This window comes from Onychostoma macrolepis, chromosome 03 (assembly GCF_012432095.1).
Source record: "Onychostoma macrolepis isolate SWU-2019 chromosome 03, ASM1243209v1, whole genome shotgun sequence".
Classification (NCBI taxonomy): Eukaryota; Metazoa; Chordata; class Actinopteri; order Cypriniformes; family Cyprinidae; genus Onychostoma; species Onychostoma macrolepis.
Genome location: NC_081157.1, coordinates 39,534,121 through 39,559,519, shown reverse-complemented (window position 1 = coordinate 39,559,519; position 25,399 = coordinate 39,534,121). Strand labels below are relative to the sequence as shown.

The window sequence follows — 25,399 nt, the reverse complement described above, 5'->3', positions numbered from 1 at the left end:
TGACACCAAACGTTTCACTGAAAGATAGTGTATTTTTGTACCTAAAGAAGATTTTCAAAAGGATAGTGTAATTCAGTTTTTGATGTCTACTGATCCCCTGTTGAGCACAGCTGATGGACTTTGCACGGCCTATCAAAGAAGTTGGATAATGTTTGTTTGCAAACATAGGTAGGGAGGCGCTAAACTGACGCTGACTGACTGAAAACCACAATAAACAATGCTGTGAACGTGGTGGGATAATAATGTAGGGAGCAAAGAAAACAAGAACACTTGTAGAATATATGAGTTCTATTTATTCTTAAGTGTGTTCATACTCACGAAATGTCCCATGAAGAATGCCATAAACCAAGTTTCATGCAAACACTATACCAGTGCTAGTAATAATGGCATTGATATAAAACTTGGCTGTATGTTTAAAGCCAAACAGCATTTGTACAGTGTGTGTGTGTTTGACTGGACAAGGGTGTGGTACATTGTGTGTTTGATCACGTCTCTTGTTTGTGCCTTCTAATATAGTTTGATAACAGGGTGGGAAAATCAGACATGACTCCTGTTGCTCCTGCAGCAAATGCGGTCTTAATATCCTCCTCCTTATTACACACAAAGATATGAATCTAAAGAGAAAAAGAACATTTTGTTTTTTAATTTAGCTGCAATCCGAGACCAGTTTCTCACTGAAAATGAAAGTTACTCAATACGCTAAGCTATTACATAAAGGACGTCCACCCAAAAATGAAGATTTGCTCACTCTCAGGCCATCCCAGATGTAGATGTAGTTTGTTTCTTCATCGGCACAGATTTGGAGAAATTTAGCATTACATCACTTGCTCCCCAAGTGAATGGGTGCCGTCAGTATCAGAGTCCAAACTGCTGATAAAAACATCATAATAATCCACACAATTCCAGTCCATCATTTAAAGTTCTGTGAAGTGAAAAGTTGTGTGTTTTTAAGAAACAAATCCCTCATTAAGGTGTTTTACTTAGTCTCTGGCCAAAATAAGAGTCCATAACAATGCTACTTCCAGTGAAAATATCCATAACCTGTCGTCCTCTCACACCATATCCACTGACATATTTGTTTAGTATAGTTTTCTCTTGTAAACAGTGCTTAATCTGTCCATATTTCTCTCCTGATTTGGATAGAAGACTCAAATATTTACCAAAAGCTTGAAGCTAAAAACGTCTAAATGATGGATTTGTTTCTTACAAACCCACAGCTTTTTGGTTTAAAAGGCATTAATAGATGAACTGGAGTCACGTAGGTTACTTGTGGATTATTGTGATATTATTATTAGCTGTTTGGACTGACGGCACCCATTCACTGCAGAGGATCCACTGGTGAGCAAGCGATGTAATGCTACATTTCTCCAAATCTGTTATGATGAAGACACAAACTCATTAACATTTTGGATAACCTAAGGATGAGTACATTTTCAGCAAATTAAATTTTTCGGTGAACTATTCCTTTAACAACACAAAAACATGATATTGCATGGCCACAGACCTGAATTCCTCTGTCTCTGAGGTGCTTGAACATCCCTTTTCTCATTGTTAGTCTGACAAAGAAACATGTAAACCTCAGAAAACCATTTCAATCTAAGGATAAAAAGTTAAATAAAATTATAGTCTGATACTACTACTAAGATTAGTTACCTTTCAAATAAAAAGACGACCAGTCTGCTTCTCATTATCCACATTTCAGGTGTGTATTCCCTGTAAGATAGAGATTAGTGTAAATGCATCTGTGTGATTACCAGGCACACAACATAGTATGGAAATATTTGGTGTATACTGACCTGTTCATGATTTGTGGCAAGTATAACTGCAGGAAACTCTCTCCGAGGGGAACAAACGGCAGAAGACCAGTGTAGTAGAGCAGAAGCAACGTTAAACCCCGCTTTACAGTGAACATGTAGGGCATGGATGAGTTCTGCCATCGACAAAAAAGGAGACAGAGCTAAAGAGCTAAGAAAGAGTAAAGAATGTGGGCGATTTATTTTTTAAACAACACAGGTAGTGTGTGACATAAATTCATACGCACTGTTTTGCGACAATTTTTCATGATGGTGGAGTCAACAGAAGCCCAAACTGAGATGGCCTCTCTGTTGTATTTCTTCACAAGATCAGAAATCTGAATTAACACAGTACATAAAATATAACATTACTGAGATAAAAGAACAAATAGGGAGGTTTAGTGAACAGATGTAGTTAAATATGGTTAAAAAATTAGGGAAGATATAATGGTCCATTTTGTGGCTCAGGTTTTTTTAGTACATATTGAGTGTGGTGATTGCTCTCTTGCCTTCTCAATCAGCATACTGTTATTCTCTTTCACTTCAATGTTTACAGCTATTTGTGGAAATTTGCAGAAGACATCCTCTAATAACGCAAAGTTTCTATCTGACCCAGTGCTGAAGTGGCCTGTGCAAAGGGAATTAAAACATGTATAATCATTATGCATTAATAAACATGTTAATATGTGTTAGCAGCTTCACTGGTAAAAACACACACCTGTCTTAAAGGTCACCTCAAGTGTCTCATTATAAGGTGGCAACTCCTAAAAACAAATTCATAATAATTATGAAAAAAGAAAACATTAATTATTAACCAAAACCTGGGGTTTATAAACATTAGCATTCAAAAATCTTTGGTCTATAAGATTTATGCTTTGGAAAAAGGTATCTTATGTCCACCACCAAGACTGCATCAATTTGACCAAAACACAGTAAAACAATATAGTTAAATGTTATTACTATTTTAAATTACTTTTTTTATTTGAATATATTTTAAAATGTAATATATTACTTTGATGGTAAAGTTTAATTTTCAGCATCATTACTCCAGTCACATGATCCTTCAGAAATCATCCTAATATGCTGATTTGGTGCTGAAGGAATATTGCTTATTATTATCAATGTTGAAAACAGTTGTGCTGCTTCATAATTTTGTAGAAATCATGATTCATTGTTTTCTTTGATAAATAGTAAGTAAGTAGTAAATAGAGCAGGTAGAGCTGCACAGTACATCCGGAGAAAGGGTAAACCTTGACCCCTGACCTCCAGGTTTAAGGAGGAAATGTTGACATCATGCCCAGTCTGCCGCAGGAGGTTCTCATCATGTGACACAACCACATGACCATCTTTAGTTACGTGACAGTCTAACTCCAGCATCTCTGTGCCCACTTCAACAGCACTGAAAGGTCAAGACACATTTTGGACATCGCAACTTTAATGACTGCAGCAAGAACAGTAAAGGTAAATGTTTTCAGTGAAACAATGTCATGTGGCTTCGTTCATGTATTGCTTTATATGACTTGAACTATAATGCGTGAGTGGTATGAACCATTTTAATGATACTTTTATGTTTTTTTTTTAACTTTGGACAATTTTGCCCCAGTCCTTATTCACTTACGTTAATCAAAAAAGATTGGCCCAAATATTCTTTTGTGTTATAAAAAATATTCAAATTGAAATTACTGAAGCAACATCAGGGTGAGTATGTTAATATTATAGGGAGACCTATTCCCCTAAAAGGACTGGGAAAATAACATTTTGATACAGTCATACAAATGTAAGGTAGGAACTTAAAAGGAGTCGATGCTGATCAACTGTTCAGTCTGAAAAACTGATCTGAGACTCACTGTGTAAAGGCCTCCATAGTGTTCTCAATCCTTTCACCACAGCCTGAGGACAGAGAGCAGGAGGTCAGAAAATGTGGACCGACTCTCATAGACACACAAACATAAAAATTCCTCAAACGGTTAGTTAATCACTCACTCAGTCACACATTAACTAGCTTTATATACACAAACCCCATGAGGAAAATATTCACACATGTGGTCACAAACACAGAATTATCTAATGCTGTTCACTGACAGGTTTATGGAATAGTCGCAAGATTTCCCTATGTTTATCAACAGATTATATACATTCAATAAAATAACCTTTTGTTTTGGTTTCATTGCTGTATGTTAGGTGCTCTATCACTTAAAAAGACTTTGGCTGTGACATGCATAGAGCAACAAGTGCAGATGATGATTTAATTGTGATTTAATATTTATCTTCAGCATTATTATAGTTAATTACTATGACACTATTACATTACTGTGACTATACTAAACCCCAGACATGAGCTGGTCAGTGACTCAGATACTGTACCTCCCCTGTGAGAGATGTGGGTGCAGTAGAAGGCTGTCTGCTTCTTCTTGTGCAGAACATGAGGGTTCTTCAGAAAGTAGAGTGAAGTAAGAGCGTAGCCCCCTACTGCTGGGAGCAGGTAGTACAGGTAGCTTGCCATAATTCCCACTATTAGGGGATCTGAGAGCAGCAGGTGAACTCAAAAATCCTATCTATGAAGAAAATATTGGATTTTAATATTATTTCATATTTTCTTTTAATTTAACATCAGAATTATAATATTATTAAATGAATTGTAAAACATATTATATATACATATCAAAGGAAAGGTGTAATAGGCTGAAGTCAGCCAAAATGGGCTGTCAGGTAGAATGTAGCATCATATCTCTTTAAATGTTTACAGAAAATCACAATAACTGATCTTGCATTGTTGCTTCAACACTTGTTGATATGTAACAATCATTTTTATTGGTCTGAGTTTTTTAAGGCGGGCAGGGCAGAGTGTTACATGAAGCTTGTCAGAGAAATTGTAAGGTAATTGAGCCTGACATAGAAAATTTTATTAATCACTAATAAGGGCACTAAAGCAATTATAAGTAAGCTTACTAACAAAGCAAAGGCTTTTGAACAATGTTCTGACATGCTCTTTCAAATAAAAAAAGTTTCATTTATAAAAGAAACTTTGATTTTTGTGGAAAAGGTCATTTTAGGTAAAAATGGCTGGTTAAGCTAAAATGGGCTGCATACACACACACACTTTTAGACCGATATTGAGGGTGAAAATAGGTTTATAGGCCTAGATATGTATCCATACAAAATCTTAACAGTCTTTTTAAAAAATTGCATTGCAGACAGTATGGCAGGAGGACAAGCAAAGAAAGGAAACAGAGAGATGAGAAGAGAGAAGAGAACGAACAATAGTGTGAATTTACTGTTTAAAATGATTTAAGCTGAAATTACCTGTGTTGTTCTCTTTTTATATTGGCCCATTTTACCTGAATGTTGTGCCGTGGCTCAAGAAGGTACCTGCTGATACTCTAACTCTCATAATTTTAAAACTTTTATACTTTTTCACATTTAAAAAATATAAATATATTTAAGAGACCCATGCTAATTTATAAGAATATCATTAGATCTCATGCATGGCTGATTTCATGGTATTATAAGTCTATTACCTAAAACGTGGCCCATTTTAGCTGACTTCACCCTATCAAAAAAAAAAAAAAAAAAAAATATATATATATATATATATATATATATATACAGTGCCCTCCAAAAGTATTGGAACAGTGAGGCCAATTCCTTTATTTTTGCTGTAGACTGAAAACATTTGGGTTTGACATCAAAAGATGAATATGAGATGAGAGATTAACATTTCAGCTTTTATTTACAGGTATTTTCATCTGGATCTGATACACAATTTACAAGATATCACCTTTTGTTTGAACCCACCCATTTTTCATGTTACCAAAAAGAAACCACTGGTGTACTAAGTAACACACCTCGAACGGGTAGATCAAGGAAAACATCAGCAGTTGACGACAGAAACATTGTGACAACTGTAAAGAAAGACCCTAAAACAACTGTTACTGACTTCAGCAATAACCTCCAGTGGGCAGGAGTGAAGGACTCACAATCTACTGTTCGCAGAAGACTTCATGAACAAAAGTACAGAGGCTACACCAGAAGATGCAAACCACTCATTAGCGAGAAGAATAGGAGACGAGCCTCAAAAATTCTGGGACAAGGTTTTATGGACTGATTTTATGGACCAAAGAAAAGATCTGCTCATGATCCCAAACATACAAGCTCATCTGAAACACAGTGTACACAGGTGTACATTATAGTACACATTACACAGGTAATGTAATGGCTTGGGCTTTCATCGCTTCTTCTGGGACAGGCTCAATAATCTTCATTAATGATGTAACACATGACAGCAGCAGCAAAATTAACTCAGAAGTCTTCAGAAATATTTTGTCTGACAATTTACAGAAAGATGCAACCAAACTGATTGGGAGATCCTTCATCATGCAGCAAGATAATGACCCAAAACATAGCGCCAAAACAACAAAGGAGTTCATCAGGGCAAGAAGTGGAAGGTTTTAGACTGGCCAAGTCAATCTCCAGACTTAAACCCAGTGTAGAGTATGCATTTTACCTGCTAAAGAAGAGACTGAAGGGAGTAACCCCCCAAAACTGAAAGAGGCTGCGGTGAAAGCCTGGAAAAGCATCACAAAAGAAGAATGCAAAAGTTTCGTGATGTCAATGGGTCACAGACTTGATGCAGTTATTGAAAGCAAAGGATTTGCAACTAAATATTAAGTCTTATTCACTTTAATCTAGTTTAAGTCAATCTGTTCCGATACTTTTGCTCACATGAAAAATGGGTGGGTTCAAACAAAAAGTGATATCTTCTAAGTTGTGTGTCAGATCCAGATATGAATACCTGGAAATAAAAGCTGAAATGCTGATCTCTCGTCTCATATTCATCTTTTAATGTCAAACCCAAATGTTTTCAGTCTACAGCAAAAACAAAGGAATTGGCCTCACTTTTCCAATACTTTTGGAGGGCACTGTATATATATATATATATATATATATATATATATGTGTGTGTGTGTGTGTGTGTGTGTGTGTGTGTGTGTGTGTGACCCTGGACCACAAAACAAGTCATAAGGGTAAATTTATCGAAATTGAGATTTATACATCAATAAATAAGCTTTCCATTGGTGTATGGTTTACTAGGATAGGATAAAAATGAAGTTTTTTTAAAGTTGTCCAAATGAAGTTCTTAGCAATGCATATTACTAATCAAAATTAAGTTTTGATATATTTACGGTAGAAAATTTACAAAATATCTTCATGGAACATGATCTTTACTTAATGTCCTAATGATTTTTGGCATAAAAGAAAAATGGATAATTTTGACCCATACTATGTATTTTTGGCTATTGCTACAAATATACCTGAGCTACTTATGACTGCTTTTGTGCTCCAGGGTTACATATATATGAAGAGTTTGGTTCCAAAACGCGATAAACGCAAAAAAAAAAAAAAAAAAAGAGTTTCCGCCAAAACCATATTGTATCTGGTCGGTATGGAAAAGTCAATTTTTATTTTACGCAAAATGCGATATTCGTCGTGTTATTCTGTCATGTTTTCTCCCTTTTTTCCCAAACCGCGACAAACTCCAGTCTCCCTTCTCCGCAGAACGCGATAAATCCTCTCAACCAATCACAGCGCAGCATTCCACACACTGTAGACAGTAATGGCTGCGCTCGTGATCAACAAACAAACAAAAATTAGGGCCGCACGATAAATCGCGTGTGATTTCTGTGGTCTGATGTGATGTTGTTCATGTTCTTGTTCATGATGAAATGTTATTTTATTGTTGTAATTAATTTAAAGCATTAACAAGATAACCTGTTGAATTAATTTTGGGAGGCAATGACTGATTGAATGTAGGCTATTTTTAGTCCAGTGCCTGTATATAAGATTAGTATTGACCAAGTTCAGAGGCTGTCATATGTGGATCAACTTACTTTGCTGTCTATTTTCAGTTTCAATATGAAAAATAACTTTTATATTGATGCAATGGATTTATTGCATTTTGAAAAAACAAAATAAAAACATGTATTTATTGCATTTTGGGGAAAAAATAATCAGTTTTATAATAAATCTTTGAAAATCAAAATCTGGATTTGAATTTTTAATGTTATTATAACCTAGAGATGCTATGTGAAAGTTTGAAACAGAAAATAGTGGTTTTCATCTTGCCACTTTCACATTTTCACTCAAATTAATCAAAATAGATTTATAGCGTTTTGGAACCAAACTCTTCATATATATATATATATATATATATATATATATATATATATATATATATATATGGTATATGATATATCCCCATCTAATAATAAGAAACACCAAAAACAACTTACCGGTACTTCTATTTGTTCCTTCAGATCCAAGTCCAGCTTCGCCAAGCACCTGTCTCCAGTGCTGATGTCAGAATGATTTTCCTTATCTTTTCCCTTGCCTTGTGTCTCTCACCGCTCTAGTTGACTAGTTTCTCAGCCACTCCCTTTTCTTCCCTCACTAGAGAAAGAGCTAAACAATGAAACCTTTCTCTCTAGGTGCGAGTTCTCAGTCATCAGTCAGTCATTGGTAGTCGCGCTCTTTGCAACTCCGAATTCCCCTCTCCTTTTTTTGTTTTTGTGAATGTCAGTGGTGTTTGGAATGCAGTTTGCTAGACGTTTTGAACACATGTGGCAAGTGCAGGTTTGAGCTGTCTGCGAGTTTTCTGAGGCACTTCCAGCACATATCATTCTGCTTGGATGCTTCACTTTTTCTTTACTTTAAATGTGAACATAGATAATACATATTCTCACTAGTGCAAGATATGAAGGGAGAAGACCGCACAAGGGGCTTTTGTTTTTTCTGTGTCACAGCTACAGTTGGTAGCAGGTAGCACAGGACATGAGTTGATGTTTGGCCAGTATTCATGTTTTCACACATTTCAGTGCTTAACAAAGGCTTACGGTGGGATAAATGCGAACTCAGAGTAATGCACACACAACAAATGTACACACTCTTAGTTCTGCCTGTCAGCAGAACATTTTGTGTTCTATTGTTCTGGTTTTGTATAGAATTGCTGACGTACTGTAAGTGAACAAACAAAGGGAGGCAGAGACAGATGGGAAGTGAGGCTGAGACAGATACTAATAATCCATTCCTAATTTGTGCAGTCTTGGCAAGCTGGTTTCATCAGAAGCCTCGATTCACCTCAGTTTCACTTAATGAAAACTGCAGTGAATCAATGTATTAATTACAGCATTTTAGTCACTTCAGTTTTGTTTGAATGAGTCGTATATTAGTGCAAGTATGCAAACACACCCAAGATCTAAAGAGCTGGATCTGTCTTCAAGAGCAGAATGCCTCACAGCAGAATTCTCAACCCATGCTGAAACATGTTGGCGAAGCAGAGGAGTGGTCCAACTGGACAGGCAACTTGGCCGATTTATGAGGAGAGAAAAGGTAAAGGAGTTCCTAGAAAACAAGGAGTGGAATTTGGAGGAGAATATTAGTCCATTCATTAGCCATAAAATTAATGAAACATTAACTTCTGTTAAAGTTTACCTTTGCTTGGCTTAAAATTGACATGCACATTCATGCTTTACTTTTCCATCCCTAAGGAAAATTAAGTCTATTTTGATTGCCACAATGCCACTCCCTTCACATGAAATCAGATAACAATCCCCCCCTGATGTAAAAATTACATCAGGGAATATGACTAAAGGGAAATGTTACTGTTAATGTTATTACACCCATGTATTGTGAAAATGGAACACGCCCTCTAACTATTCACTAGACAGAGGAAAGTACATAATTATCTATCAAACATATTAGAAGATAATGATCTGTATTTGAGTGTCAATTTAAAAAAAAAATCAAGTGCAAATAAAAATCTAATTATTTTAAGTGCACAAGCAGAGCAGTCAATTTAAATTAGTCACATGTGCAATTAGGTTTTAAATAAAACATAAAATACCTGTAATGCTTTTTATGAATTTAAGAACATATGCATTTAAAAAAAAAAAAAAAAAAAGATCATTTGAAAACAAAAACTTCTCAATGTAAATACATAGTACTGGTTATTGATGGTAAATGGTATGATTATTTTAAAATATAATGGATTTTTTGTGTTTGCTGAAAAATTAAATTTTAATTCTATTCTTCTTTCCCTTTTTTAGTAAAAATCAGTCAAGCAGAATAAAAAAAACAATTCTTTAAAACCCCCCCCCCCCCCCAAAAAAAAACACGAGACAGAGACTTACAGTATCAGGAATTTTATTTAATATATGTATATAATTCTGTTTTTGTTAATTGTTTAATTTATTATACCCATAAGCATATACATAGACTATAACCATCCATAGCTCATTTCTCTTGACAATCTACCCATATCGTTTAATCATCTTTTAAAATAATTCCTTATAAGATTTAGGGAAAAAATAGACTTCAGAAAGAGTGAACAGCCAATTATTTTTCACACCCAAAGCGAACAAAATGAAAGAAATGCAAAACATACTTTAAAAAGGACAAAAGTTTTTAAATCCCTTTTCAGTTTTAAAATAAAAAAGACCTCACCAATATAACACCAGCAATAATCATAATAACAGCCATTAAAAGGACATTATGATATCTGCCTCCTTTGCAGGCTTTTGAAATCATATACTGTATGCGTGCAGGTTTATATGTGAGAATACATGTGTGTGTGTGTGTGTGTGTGTGTCTGTAAGACTGTTGACAGTCCCCATGGTCCCATTCACAATAAGCATGTCATTGCCATTGACAATACAGTAATATAAATAATCTTTTTCTTGGTAATGAGTTGTTTCCCTCAGATCACAGAGCGGGACGATCTCCCCTCCTCAAGAGGAAGCAGAGAAGAGCAGCTTCTGGTTGGAAGGGACAAACGTACAGACATAGACATGGGACTGTTACATTTCACCCTAACAATCGGGGGATTAAGAAAAAAAGATGGAACAAAAACAAGGAAATTGTCGTCACAGGAATCGTTAAAATTGCACTAAAAACTGAACCGAAAACAAAACGTTTGGTCATGAGACACAAAGTGCAGGTGCACCGATTGAGAACTGTCCCGTGATTGACGTGCGGGGTGAATTTCCTCTGCAGTTGGGGCTCGTCTCAATGGGGTTTTACACAGGGGGGCGGGGGGTTAATTAATTTATGCAAATCACACCCTGTATTTATGCAAAACAGCTACACGCTGTGTCATTTTAACTCTTCCCACTTGAACATGCTTTCCTCATCCATGATTGGCCAAAAGCAATGACGGTTTCTTTAAAAACGGCATCGAAAAATGGTGACATCTCACCGAAAACGTAAAATAAAGGCAGGTAGTTACGTCGAAGATGCAACGCATGCAGAATAAGTCAGTTAGAGACTAGATAAACACAAGGTGAGCCAATCACAGGCAGGAGAGGCATGAGGTCAGCAAGCCCTGTGGAAAAGCCCTTTGAAAAGTTCTGACATCACAGGGAGGGAATGAGAAAAAATGTGCTATGGCTCTGAAAGTGTTAAGCTTGGCTATGATTCCTCAATCACTCCAGGACAAGTGAAGAAAAACAAAACAAGATGCGAAAGAAAAAGAGGAAGGGACCGACATCTGCGACAAACAAAGCCAGACCGTGGGGAACTATGTGTGACTTATCAGAAAGGAATCATGGCAACAGTAGCCATGGACATGGTAACCAATGACAACTATTGTTATTCACAAAGAAATCAGTATCAACCCCCCCAAAAAACGCGAAATGAAGGTCTGCACGCCACAGAACCTCCAGCAAATGAACAGACGAGCGAGAGGAGGAGAAAGAGGGAAAGGAAGCCAACATTAAAAGAAACAAATGATACTGATGGCTTAAATTTCCCAAGAACATTGGCAAGAAAAAGTCTCAGTTCTCAACAGTAGAACATGATATTTTACAGCAGATGATACTATTCCATCTCGCTCGCTTTCCTCCGTTCATCCTGCCTGTCGCTGTTTGTCAATACATTTCTCAAGAACCAAAGCAAGACTTCTTTTTCCTCACAATAGAAAACTAAACAAAAAAGTCCAAGCTCATTAAACGTAACATAATTTCTCTTTGAAAGAATTAAAAAAAAAAAAAAAAAAAAACAGGCAACGACTTTATATTTCAAAAGATACTCAAATATAAATTCCCAACATTACAAAGCACGATTTGTAACTGATCGCAACGTTCAAATTACAGTGTACAAACAGATCGCCAACGTACAATACTCCAATGAAACTCAAAACCACTTATATATACACACACACCAGTCAGTGCCCATCGTAGAGATTCTCTTTCTCCATCTCTGTGGAATGAAAAAAACAAAAAAAAAAAAACACCCGGAACACAGACCAGTAGAGAGACACCCTCGAAAGAGACGGATACAAACAGAGAGAGAAGCAGGGTATTGATAGAAAGGGTGAAAGATGCAATTGTTTCAGAAAGCAGGAGCTGTGTGCTGTGTGCGATGAGAACAGTGAGTCTGACGGCCCCCATTAATGGCGTTATGATAAGATGTTATAAGCCCAAACTAGCGTACAGCTTCCCAGCGAGAAAGAGAGATGGACAGATAAAACAAAGCTGAAGTTTTTAAATGTAGATTTTTTGTCTTTTTATCTTGTTTTTTTTTTATGTATATATGCATGTATATGTTTTCGCAGGTTGTCTGGAGTTATCTTTATCTGAAACTCCATGCTGCTCGGTTATTCTCCGTGACGGCTGCAAAAAACAAACAAACAAAAAAAAGATTATTGACCATCAGTGGACATCAACAGGTTTAAGCATGGAAATTTTTCAAACGAGAGTAAAGGTCCTTGCATACTGAGACTGAAATTTTCGTATGCGTTTTTCGCATTCATTATCATAAAAATTTGGCAAGCACAGAAACCTTGCACACCGAGTCCGATGCGTATTAATTAATCTATTGCGAAACAATTAAAAAAAACTATACAAAATGGAGTCTTCAAGCAGTGAGGATGATTTCCTTCTTAAAAAGAGAAAAAGAAAGAGGAAATATTGGGTCCATTCAATCCTGAGATAGTGTAGAGAGGAAGGAGAGGTCCCCTCTCCTCATCAAGGAGCTGCGGGATTATCCCGGGCGATTCAAATTGACTTCAGGATGTCAGTGGCTCAATATGATGCTTTGCTAGCAATACTGGAGCCATGTATAAAAAAAAAAAAAGACCACCACCAATTTCCGTGCTGCAGGACAAAGTGGATCAAATTTGGCATTCGCCTGTTCGGTGGCTCCGAATTGTCAAAACACCTCTCAAAATGCTTGCTAAGGATGAGAAAAATGCAGAAAATCGAACCCAAATCAGAATTTTTTTTTTGTGACGGACGAAAGTTTCGGAGGCAGCGTGTAAACGTGATTGACAACACAAGGTTGTATTTATTTTTTAACATGCACAAATTTCGGACTCAGTGTGCAGGGACTTTAAAGCTTTACAAAATTCAAGGAGAATTTGATAATTGCTTTCATTGGAAAAAAAAAAAAAAGTCACTGAAATTATATAATCTTCATAGTAATTATCAGTATGTTAATATACAGAACAGACAAAAAAGCTGATTATTATAAAGATAAATGTTGTATATCAGTTTTAATTTTTGTATTGGTTATAATTTTTAAATATGCAAAAAAAAAAAAAAAGTAGAAATAGTTCACGCAAGAATAGTTATCGAATCTGATCTGTACATGTGTATTTAAGGCTGCACGAAAAAACTCATATTGCGATATTTTGTTTTTCTGCTATATATATTGCGATATTAAAAATATTCATCAGATGTTTTGAATAGCTCTATTTGGAAAAAATAAATCAATGATTGGGGTGATATTATTGGGAGTAAATCAGCATAGAAGATAGACAAATTACAAGCATAGATAAATATAATAGAACAAAGATACAAATGAAATAAACAGTGCTTTATATTTTTCAGGTAAGTCTAACAGTATTCCGGTACAGAAATTGATAATCACATGTAAAATAACACTGCATGGTCTTCACTGTATAAATTAAGAGTAGTGTAAACATTCATGACACAGAAAGGTGGAACATTAAACCTCTGTGAACCAGCCTATACTATTACACATCCATTTTCTTTCTCAATTGTTTACCTTCACCTAAAACATAAGGAACTGTGTTTACAAGGATACTTGTAGAGACATGCATTTTGACACAATTTCGCGCGTATGTGTCATTACAGGCACAAATAGAGGCGGAAGTGAACGGAATTCAGTGTTCACATGCATCTGAGTTGCTCTCATCATGGGCACGACGCAACAAAATGTGGCGCGACACAAATCCCTGACAGTAAACTGATGCCTCGTTTATGACATACTGACACAAACTTCAAATGATTTGTAATGAATGCTTTGATATATCCAGTGAGCAGATGTTGCTGCGCGACGCGACACGACACGACTGTCGCGTCCGGTGTAGACACAGTGTCTGTGTGTGAGCAAAGAAAACGATCAGAATAAATAATAACGATCAGTATACTAAAGGTCGCACATCCTGCGATGTGACTATCGAGGATGCGGACATTGCGATATCGATGCTGAAACGTTATATCGTGCAGCCCTATGTGCATTAAAATGTATTACACATGGATTGAAATAGTGATATAGTAACTAAATAAATGGATTGATATAGTAACTAAAGACTTACCAAATATGAATATGCACAAATAAAATTAGAAAATAACCATTTAAGTCTCTTACACAAATACAGTGCATGTGTCACTATTTTAATTATTATTTTTTTTTTTTGCAAGCTTGACAACCCCTGGTCACCATATGCCTTTTATTTAACAGGGCAGTGTAAATATTTTTATAAATATCTTATTTCATGTTTTGTGGATGAAAATCAGTCATACAAGTCATGAGGGTGAGTTAAATTGCCATCAATTCATTTTTGGGTGAACTATGTCTTTAACTGCTTCATATGACTTGTCTTAGTCACTGCTCTTAACCTCTGTTATTTCTTTCTTGCACGTCTTAAGCCCCATTCACACCAAGAACAATAACTATAAAGATAAAGATATTAGCGTCCACACCAGCAAACAATATCGTTTGTTTATTCTAAGCGCACACTCGCCTGCTGCTTTAAATTCTCGAGCTCGTTATAGTAGGATTGATTCTGATTGGGTGTTAATGTTTGTATCGTTTGTATCTTTATAGTTATCGTCCTTGGTGTGAACGGGCCATTACCCATAATACTACTATATATAAATACATTAACGTTTCTCACACTTGTAAGATTTGGTCATTTGACATGTGCATGCGTGTTTGTACCTGTCCCTCTCAGGAGCCCTGGTAGTTGGCCTGGAAGCGTGCCGTCTCCTCAAAGATGAGCTCTTTCAGTTTCTCTTTAGGAAGGTCGTCCAGCTCCATGTTGAAAGTGAAGGGCTCCTCAGCCACCGGCTAAATTTGCAAACAATGCAAAATGCTGTTAGGCTTAACTAACGGATATGGGATTGTACAGATGACAGACTGAAGAGGTGCGACACAGAAATGATGGAGAGGGGAAAGACAGATACCTCATCAGAGGGGTCATAGTACTGCTCCAGGTATGGGTGGGCCAGTGCTTCCTCCACAGTTATACGTTTGATGGGGTTAAAGGTTAACATGCGGTCCAATAAATCCAGAGCTGAAATGCAATGGTAAAAGTACATAAAGACGTTTCACTCTTCTATGTTAAATTTATGATTACAAAGCAACTTATTCACTAGTTCTAACATACAACCTACAAATCATGCACAACCATAGTCACAACAGAGAGAAAGCATACAAGGATGTCTTCCCTGCCAACGTTTTATTAAACATACTTGGACAATGCAGTCAGACTATCAAAAGACCATTTGTTGACACCCACATTTGTTCAGTACTCCCACACTCTCTCTCACACACACACTTGAGACAGCTACTGCCAGACCCCTCTACATATCATTTCACAAACATCCTAATGTGTGCACTTACCTTTGTTGTCTGCTTTGGGGAACAGCTTGCTCCATGGGATTTTCGGTTTCTGGGGTAGAGACTGGAGGTAGTTCCTGGCCTTCATGTTGATGATGCAGTTCAGATCATCTTGAGAGGGGGAGCCCAAAATACCTGGTTGATGGGGCAGGAAAAATGATCATAAAATTAACAATGTGCTTGCATTCCCAAATGGATCAAATAACAACAATGAAGTGGTCCTCAACTGAAAACCATTGTTTCCATGGTCTATGGGAACCATGGTTTCCATGGGAAAGCAGCCTTGATAGGTCACGGACAGCAGGGAAGAAAACAATGCTAATGGAAATAATAAAATGCAACTAACCTTTTATTATGCATAGTTAAGACAAAAAAAAGAAATAATATCAACTTTTCAAGGGAGTAGAAAATACTTCTGAATACACTTCAAAAGCTGTGCGTCGACTCAAAACAGTATTTTGGCATAAATTCATTCAAAATCTTAATGGAATATTTTCAAACCATAATCAAAACTATATGCTGCTAAATAAAAGCTGTTATATGATAAACATGTTTGGCACTGTGCTGGGTTGCCACTTAAATATAATAATACAATTAAATGCATAATAAAATTAATTGTCAATATGTAATAACGTCAAAAGCAGAACATGCAAAAATACAGTGTTCAAAAGTTTGGAGTTGGTAAGGTTTTTTAATGCTTTTAAAAGTTGTCTCTTTATGCCCACAAAGGCTGCCTTTAATTGATCAAAAAAAAAAAAAAAAAGTAATATTATGAGACATTACAACAATTTAAAATGACTGTTTTCTTTTTGAATATATTTTAAAGTGTAATTTATTCCTGTGATAGCAAAGCTGAATTTTCATCAGCTATTATTCCAGTCTTCATGATCCTACAGAAATCATAATCTCTAATCTAATATGCCGATTTGGTGCTCAAGAAACATTTCTTATTATTATCAATGTCATAAACAGTTGTTGCTGTTGCCGTTTAATATGTTCCTTGAAACCAGGAAGTGGCTGATAATGACACTGCACACTGTTCAGAAGCTGACAGTCTATCCTCTACAGAGTGTTTCCTGCCCTCACTGATACAGTGTGTCATTGAGTCATAACACAGCACTCTCCGTGCTGCATGCAGTTGCAACATAAAAGTTTTTTTCTTTTCTATATTGTGCTTCAGGTACCGCAGAAAATGAATCCGAATGAGTCAGAAAATGGGGAAATTCCAATGAGCATTAAGCACAAGTTCTTACCCAAAATGTGGTTGAGCTGGTCCAGATAATGCTTTCCAGGGAAGATGGGTCTGTTGGACAACATCTCAGCTAGGATGCAACCCACAGACCAAATATCAATAGACTTGGTGTAGCCCTGCAACATTAAGAGAGAGAATGTTAAAACATGCATCCAGTTAATATGTTAAATGCTAACGACACAGACACATGGACATACCTTGGAGTTGAGCATGATCTCAGGAGCACGGTACCAGCGAGTAGCCACATACTCTGTGAGGAATCCGGTGTGGTCATGTTCTGGGTCGGCTATCCGTGCCAGCCCAAAGTCACAGATCTATGGGTGAGGAAATGTAATTATCCTCCATACAACTCTGCAACATGCAATTCTGCTTTAAAAAGCCCCTCATTTCTATTTTTAGCTTCACTAGGATCACTGCTTTAAGATTAAACAAAGCACAAGAACTACATTACTAAATTTGGTCCTGCGTTTCTCAAAATATCTGCACTGAAATAGATCGCTTACAAAACGATTTCCATTTCACATTAGGTTTCATATTTACTTTTTAATGTCAGGTTATCTGTTTGAAGCTTCTGTGTCATTGTCAATGGTTTACTAAACACTGCTATTTATATTAAGAACTAGAGTTTTATGTTTGGAGTTTCATTCTTCGGGAAAACCTGTGTGGCTTTTCTGACCTTGAGGTCACAGGTGGTGTTGATGAGAAGGTTCGAGGGCTTCAAGTCTCTGTGCAGCACATTGGCAGAGTGAATGTACTTCAGCCCTCGCAGGATCTGGTACAGAAAGTAGCAGATATGGTCGTTGCTGAGCTGCTGTGTCTTCAGCAATTTGTAAAGGTCGGTCTCCATCAGGTCCTGTACGATGTAGCTGAAATGCAGTTAAAGAACTACAGCACAACACTGTCCAAAATCTCCAATATACAATGGTATGTACAACAATTCAACATAGTGCATTGTGTGCATGTTTAAGGATACACATCCCTCATATAGTCGATGCGACGCGCTCTCAGGATGTCATTGATGCCAATGATGTTCTCGTGACGGAACCGCAGGAGGATTTTGATCTCCCTTAGGGTGCGCTGGCAGTAGGTCTGGTGTTCAAACGGACTGATCTTCTTAATGGCCACTCGGATCTTATTCACATTATCAAAAGCTGAGCTGCGGACAGCAGGGAAAGAGATGGTGGGATGAGAGGAGGGAGTATAAAAAAAAATTCTCTCTCATACAAGCTTGTGAACACATACTTAGCTCATATAGCATTGAGAATAATGTTTTTAAAAAAAAAAGTGAACAGAGGTGCTTAAACTTTAGAAAAATCCTGAACGCTAAGGCTATGATAAGAATTATTCATATTTATACGAGACGTGTATAAATTGTTTAAATCCCTGCTGTGTGTGTTTTAGCTAATTTGTCATTTTAAATGAACATTTTAAAAACATTTTACATATATTTAATTTTTTTTAAAAATAAAGACTTTAAATAAAGACTGTTTTTTAAAGTGGGAGGAGGGGGTGACCATATGTTGGTTTGCAGTTAAAATGGTTCCCAAAAATGAAAAGACTTAAAGGTAAAACAAGTTGCAGCATGTTAGGCTTGACATACACCATCTATAAATGTGTAAATAAATAAATAATTACAATTTAAACAAAATAAGATCATTCACTTGTCTTTTCACCAAGCTGTCCCAGTTTTAGGACATTGTTTTAATAAATTATTTTTAAAACGTACAAATGTTTAAAATAAACAAATTCAAAACACCAAAATAACATCAATTTTGATCATTTAAATTTTTTTTGTATGATTTTTAATTGTTAGATATGTTAAGAAAATCTCTCAGATGGGACAGGCCAAAATCCCCATTTTACATATATTCGATGTGTTTAAAACTACTAAGTGCACTGTACTTGTGGAAAATAGCTAGTATCTGATTCTTCATACATTTTGCTCACTATGCCGCTGTCTGATAGCCCTACCCAAAGATTTCCATAGAAGGCCTTTGTGTTTTATTACAGGGGGTTTGTTTACATCCTCCAGCAAAACTTGACAGTCATTTTGAGGATGGAGGACAGAGCAACGCGCACAGCTCTGAATTCTGCACCTTATATATTTCATCATCTTTTAACCAAAACTTATCGGCGGCTGAGTTGACATCTCAAAAACGGTGGGAACTTATTTCTATAAAAACCGCAGAAATGTTTGCTAAGCCTCTTCATCCACATTTGGCCGCAGCGTAACCACGCCTGTTTGACGAGCTCGGAGTGAGATGTCAGATTGCTAGCGGTGGAGCCAACAACACTAGCACGCAGTTTCACACTACAAACAACAAAACACACTCCTAAAATCTCGATTGACAAGTGACATTCAACATCTAAACTCATCGAGAGCTCTCAATAACATGTAAAACGCATGCAGCGAGACACTGCCTGTGTTTGAAATCTAGCGAGCTAGACAGCATTTTTGAACGATCCTACACGATGCCAAAAAACACTGTTTATGTAGGCAGCTCGTAATGCTTTCTAACACAGCCAGTGCTGAAGAAATGGGATTTAATCCAATGCATTACTCGCAATCTATTGTTAGCCCTAAGATTCTAGGAAGGATATGCAAGGAAACTTGTTGAGCGGAGAAAATGATTCTGTTGCTTTTGAAACGCCGTGTATATTTTATTTTCTGTCTGTGAAAAGTGAATGCGGAATGGCACAGGCTTTCAGAGAATCAACACCCTTTTTCTTTACTACGAAGAGCTGATCTGTAACGTTATCAGCCCATTAATTCTCTCCCCGATCCAACAATATCTCCAAACAACGTGTGCGACGGCAAAAACGAGCAGTTTCCGCTTACCAGACCATCCCATAGGCCCCCTCACCGATGTACTGGAGATCGGTGTATCGGGGGCCAACGTCAAAATTTTGTCCCTTCACCGACTCCAGGCCGGTCTTGAATCCCGCCGCTCCATTAGCTCCCCCGGCCGCGACGGCTGCTCCAGCCCCGGCGGCGCTGCTACTCGAGCCCGCGGCTTCGGCCAACGCCGCTCTGCTGCCCGAATCGGCCAACGCCGCTCTGCTGCCCGAATCGGCCAACGCCGCTCTGCTGCCCGAATCCGCCATCGCTTCTGTCCGCAAATCAGTCGCCTTCGCGCAGTCTCTGGAGGACAGGGGCCTCCTATTTGCCTTCAGATCAAAGACAGGGTTATTGGATCGCAAAGGCTGCCGTTATACGGTGCGCTCTGCTGCCAGTGGAAGAGGAGTCGGTCAAGGCCCCCCTGTGGATGCGAGCATCTAAACGGAGCGCGAGCGCGAGCGAGCGCGCACTTCTCATGTGCATCAGCCGGGGCGCGCGCTGCGCGTGGAAAGCCGGGGCTGCTCGAGTGGGTGCGCTGCATGCCTCCTCCCACGGCTACGGTAGGCCCTCCGGCGAGATTTACAGTTTGTGGTTGGAAAAAAAAAACAGCGAAAAGGAGAAGAGGCTATGCTGAAGTGTGAGATAAACACGAACTCGACATATTTTCCATCATCTGAACATTTAGCACTGGAACAAAAACAGGCATCATTTTCTCTCATAATTACATATATTTTACCTAAACACACACACACACACACACACATACAGTTAAACCAAAATTTATTCAGACACCTTCAACATTTCTCACATTATCACAGTTTATTTGCTATAGTTTAGAAAATGGTTTTATATATATATATATATATATATATATATATATATGACAAGAACTCAGAGTTAAACTCATAGGTTAAACTGTGTCAGAACAAATTAATCTTGATAATGTCAGATAACTTTGATAGAAAGGCATGTAATGCATTGGGTTGAATAGCTGTAAGCTGTTAAATGTAAGTACACAATCAGATAATACCAACATAGGTCAACCAATTTCCAAGCAATGCTTAATTTTGTTCAGTCTGTGGTGTATAAAGGTTGCATTAGCAATTAAAGAAGAAAATAAAATGGTTTATTAAAGTGTTTGAATAATTTCTGGTCCCAAATTTGATCAGTTTTACTGGTAGTCCACTGTATGAAGAATTTTTGGGTATAATATATCACAGTTTACTTTATTTTGCTATCCTCACTTACATAAATGAACTACAGTGTCCTGCACCCACTAGTACAAAATATATCAAAAATAATATCTGGTGTAATTAAATAATTTTTGTTTGACTAGATAGATAGATAGATAGATAGATAGATATATAAAATATAATTATGTCAAATTGGGAAATGACTACAAAATATCATGATCTACCACCTTAATAATAATAATAAGATGATGATGGTGCTTATTATTATTTAAAGGTGATGGATCATGATATTTTGTAATCATTTGATTTCAGACATATTTAACCCTCCGCATTTGAATCTTATTTATAATTTGATGCATTTAAACAAACGCATGTTCACTTCACGGTCTCAAAAAGCATTAATTGTGCCCATAATATTGGGTCGACTAACTTACACCAGTGTTTTTCAGACTTGTTCCTGGGGACCCACAGCTCTGCACATTTTGCATGTCTCTCTAATTTACACACCTGATTCAGATCATCAGCTCATAAAGAGCTCCATGAACTCAAATGAGTGTGTCAGATAAGGGAGACATGCAAAATGTGCAGAGCAGTGGATTGAAAACCACTGACTTACACTGTACAAATTTCCCATTTAAGAAATGTGTAATGTAGTACTAGAGAGGTTTGCATGTACAGCACAGCAGCCACAGCGAGTCGCATGACTTGCGTCACCGAGAAGGCTGGGCTGGGCTCTCATCACTTCCTGGTTACTGCAGCAGCTCTGGGTTTATAGATTGTTTTGGAATGAAAGCAGTTTCCCGTAACTGGGTTGCATCGGTGCATGTAGCGCTTAGTCTTATTGGGCTTCCTTACGCTGCTGGCACAAGTGGAGTCTGGTATGTAAAATGAATGTAATAATTAAAATTAATTTAAATTCCAAAGCTGTAGTTGTGACACAACACACACGCTTGACAGATGTGTAATCGACAGATTTTCTTGTTCTTTAATGTTCTTTCTCTTGTAGTGCTCTCTTGTTTGACTTGTGAGTTTTAAAATGGAAAAACAAAAAAACGCTCCGTTACGGAAATTATTTTTTAAAGGTAGGCTACATCAGTGACTTGTGCAATTGCGACTTAAAGGTTAAAGTAATAGTTTCTTTCAACCAATTTTCAGTATGAAGAACGCCATTAGCCGCATTCCCAGTCTCTGTTCATCAACATCTGTCAACATGTCTCCTGCCGCGCACGTTAAGGCTCGCTGTCCGGTATATCCCGGCTCCGACACACGCCGCTTCCCCGTCCCGGATGATAAACTAGACTGGGACACAGACTGGCCCCAGTACAGCCCCGTTAACTATACCGCCCCCACTGTGCTGAAAAAGCCTGTTTGGGCTGACCCAGAGATTGGGTGAGTACAAAATAAATAAACAAATAATATTAAATTTACTTAATTATTTTATTTATGTTTGGCATATATTATTTTTATTTCTACAATAAATTGCAACCCTAAAAAAAAAATTAGACTGCAAATTCTATGATTAGAAAAAAATAATAATTGGTGTACCACAAGAGAATTATAGTGATGATCATATTCCTGGTAATGTTTTGAAATATGTTTAAAAAAAAAAATCTTTTTATGCTTTCTTTAGTGCATTTTCCCCACAGTTCAATTCTTTGGATGGATCTGTGGACAGGAGAAGCCATGAGGGCCCGTATCGTATCCAGAATGGCAAACCACTGTGAGTCCAAGTACTAGATCATCCAAAATATTTCAATAATTGTAATGTTTACAATGCTTCCTTTCCTGTTTAATACTCACCGTAAATCATCCTCAGTAATCCACATGGAAGAACTGGGCTGGAGGGCCGAGGATTACTGGGAAGGTGGGGTCCAAACCACGCCGCTGATCCAATAGTTACCAGGTACTACAATGTGTGTCGTAATAAATAGAAACCTACCTTTTTACCTGTAAACTCTTTCCCAATTAACCGATTTAACCATTCCATGCATGCAAGGAATTATGTGTGTAAAACATGCTTGAAAACTCATTCCAGTTTCCTTTGGCCTCATACAGGTGGAAAAGGGACTCTACGGGACAGCGTGTCCACCGCACTAACTCTCAACTACCTGTGCTGCAATTTGTGTCCATCAAGAGGTTGGACTGTGGCGAATGGGCCATCCCAGGGGTGAGTATGAACCTCAGTGCTTGTTTTAAATGTTCAGAATGGTTATTTTGAGTGAGAAGCATCTGTGGGGTGAGGTTTTTAAAAATTAATTCTGCTAATATGCTCACAGATGGTTATGATAATTGTTGTTGTGTGTTCAGGGAATGGTGGACCCTGGAGAGCGCATTTCTCAAACACTGCAGCGCGAGTTCTCAGAAGAGGCATTGAACTCTCTGCAGGCATCTCCAAGTGAGAGGGAAAAGATCCAAAAGCGAATCACTGAGCTTTTCAACTCAGTAGGTCTTCAGGTGAGACCATGCGATTACACTTCAATGATTTGGAATAATTATGATATATAAATGGCTTTGAAAGAGGTCTCTTATGCTCACCTAGGCTGCATTTATTTGATGAAAAATACAGAAAAACAGTATTATTGTGAGAGATTATTACCATTTAAAAGCTGTTTTCTATTTTAATGTATTTTATAATGCAGTTTATTCCTGTGATTCAACAGCCATTAAGTGTCACATGATCAGAAATCATTCTAATATGCTGATTTGGTGCTCAAGACACTTCATACTGTGCTACTTCATATTATGGAAATTGATAAAATTTTTCAAGGTTTCTTTTATGAATAGACACTTATCAACTTATTCGACTTCTTTGAAATAGAAATATTTTGCAACATCGTAAATGTTGTCATTACTGAATAAAACCATTAGTTTTTTTCTTACCACAAAACTTTGAACGGTAGTGTTTTGCAGTTTCCATAAAAATGTGAACACAGTCTTTTTGAACTGTTTCCCATTTTAAATTACATTTATATATGTAAAAAAAGAAAAAGCAAACCAAAACAAAACCGTGTGGTCAAATTGGCAAACTTCCAGTAAAGTTTTGCAGGCAAAAAAAACCTATAGCGACTTTTAAACCTGTTGGCCAACACAGTGAATTTGTGTGATCAAATTTAACACTCATGAAAACCAGATCACACAGATTCCTGTTGCAATTACTGGATTTCACTCACAGTATTTTACAAAACAACGTTAAACATGACTGTACCTTGTATTGCTATAACACAGCATCTTTTTTTCCTATAGGTGTATAAAGGTTATGTAGATGATCCAAGAAACACAGATAATGCTTGGATGGAGACAGTTGCAGTGAATTTCCATGATGAATCAGGTAAAAACAGTGTATTGATGAAATACTATTGATAATATTTGGGATGATATGTTATAGACTGAGTAAAGAACTCTGTTGTTCTATGCCATATATTTAATTAAATTCTTTCTATCTAGGCAATAGTGTGAGTGAGCTTCCATTGCAAGCAGGTGATGACGCAGGTCAAGTGAGCTGGATTGATGTTGACTCCTCTCTGGCCCTTTATGCGAATCACTTGCTTTTCCTAGAGACAGTTGCGAAGGAAAGACATGCACACTGGTAACAGAAAATAGTAAAAAGTGCCTTTCTGCTTTAACATAAATGAAGGAAATCTTTGTATGTGTCTAATTTAAGTGACGCATATTAAGATGTGCAGCTTGGATACATATTTTAAATGCAAACCAGGAAAATCAGTTCTGGTGCTGGCACATATTAATATGAAGTACGAACCATTTGCCACAACACTGCCAACAAACGAATTACAATAAACCAAAAGTTAACCTCAATTACATGTACACTTTCTTAATATCCATATTATAAAGCATGGCTACTGAAAATGGAGGCATAAGGATTATTTAAGTTTTCCCTATCACTCTGAACTGAACACTACTAAAGAACTTTGTCAGGTTGTGCATGACTTTTTCTGTAATAACCAAAAGAAAAAAAAAAACATCTTACACTTATGCATGTTGTTTTACCTTTTTGATTACAAACATTTTTATCAGTGCTAAATGATCACAAATATGGAACACTGGCTATATAAATACAAGCAGCTGCATATTAAAAACTAAGTGCAAGTTTGTGGATATGCTAATTTTTTTGTAGATTTATACAAATATATAAACCCACACATTTTATTCTTTTTGTTGGAAAAAATATCACCAGTTTGAAAATACAAAACTACCACGTAATTAGGGACAGTCGAAACAGGTTCAAATACATTTTACGAGATGTCAGAAAAACATTTGTAATGAGGAAGGAATGTGAAGGCTAATGAGAAACAGGCAGTAAATGCTGTAACCGGTCCATTCACAGAAGTACTGAATGTTGCGCAGATAAAAGTTGGCCAGCACAAAAAAAAAAAAAAATCAGTTC

General features: G+C 37.0%; 3 protein-coding genes across 6 annotated transcripts; 1 reads left to right on the top strand and 2 right to left on the bottom strand.

Moving 5' to 3' along the window:
* Positions 1 to 263: 263 nt before the first annotated feature.
* gdpd3a (glycerophosphodiester phosphodiesterase domain containing 3a) lies at positions 264 to 8,747 on the bottom strand. Of its 2 annotated transcripts, none has more exons than XM_058769091.1 (11): positions 8,084 to 8,747; positions 4,158 to 4,348; positions 3,641 to 3,683; positions 3,057 to 3,192; positions 2,512 to 2,557; positions 2,303 to 2,421; positions 2,042 to 2,131; positions 1,797 to 1,930; positions 1,654 to 1,713; positions 1,505 to 1,556; positions 264 to 614 (listed from the first exon to the last, which is right to left on the bottom strand). In XM_058769091.1, the coding sequence occupies exons 2-11, from the start codon at positions 4,294 to 4,296 to the stop codon at positions 486 to 488; spliced, it is 948 nt and encodes a 315-aa protein (XP_058625074.1). In that variant the 5' UTR covers positions 4,297 to 4,348; positions 8,084 to 8,747; the 3' UTR covers positions 264 to 485. The 2 variants fall into 2 exon arrangements, with proteins under 2 accessions (XP_058625074.1, XP_058625075.1); XM_058769092.1 differs by having other exon boundaries at positions 4,158 to 4,344; positions 8,084 to 8,110.
* A 1,228-nt stretch (positions 8,748 to 9,975) lies between these two features.
* On the bottom strand, positions 9,976 to 20,240 carry mapk3 (mitogen-activated protein kinase 3). Its single transcript, XM_058768694.1, has 9 exons — positions 19,805 to 20,240; positions 17,939 to 18,121; positions 17,642 to 17,831; positions 17,163 to 17,279; positions 16,967 to 17,081; positions 15,717 to 15,848; positions 15,278 to 15,387; positions 15,033 to 15,161; positions 9,976 to 12,457 (listed from the first exon to the last, which is right to left on the bottom strand). Exons 1-8 carry the CDS (start codon positions 20,068 to 20,070, stop codon positions 15,042 to 15,044), a joined length of 1,233 nt encoding a protein of 410 aa, XP_058624677.1. The 5' UTR covers positions 20,071 to 20,240; the 3' UTR covers positions 9,976 to 12,457; positions 15,033 to 15,041.
* On the top strand, positions 20,234 to 25,398 carry nudt9 (nudix (nucleoside diphosphate linked moiety X)-type motif 9). Of its 3 annotated transcripts, XM_058768697.1 has the most exons (9): positions 21,553 to 21,875; positions 22,004 to 22,079; positions 22,153 to 22,386; positions 22,628 to 22,717; positions 22,814 to 22,900; positions 23,053 to 23,164; positions 23,305 to 23,451; positions 24,241 to 24,325; positions 24,442 to 25,398. In XM_058768697.1, the coding sequence occupies exons 3-9, from the start codon at positions 22,154 to 22,156 to the stop codon at positions 24,585 to 24,587; spliced, it is 900 nt and encodes a 299-aa protein (XP_058624680.1). In that variant the 5' UTR covers positions 21,553 to 21,875; positions 22,004 to 22,079; position 22,153; the 3' UTR covers positions 24,588 to 25,398. The 3 variants fall into 3 exon arrangements, with proteins under 3 accessions (XP_058624681.1, XP_058624680.1, XP_058624679.1); XM_058768698.1 differs by lacking the exons at positions 21,553 to 21,875; positions 22,004 to 22,079 and adding an exon at positions 20,234 to 20,364; XM_058768696.1 differs by lacking the exon at positions 22,004 to 22,079.
* Position 25,399: the final 1 nt, after the last annotated feature.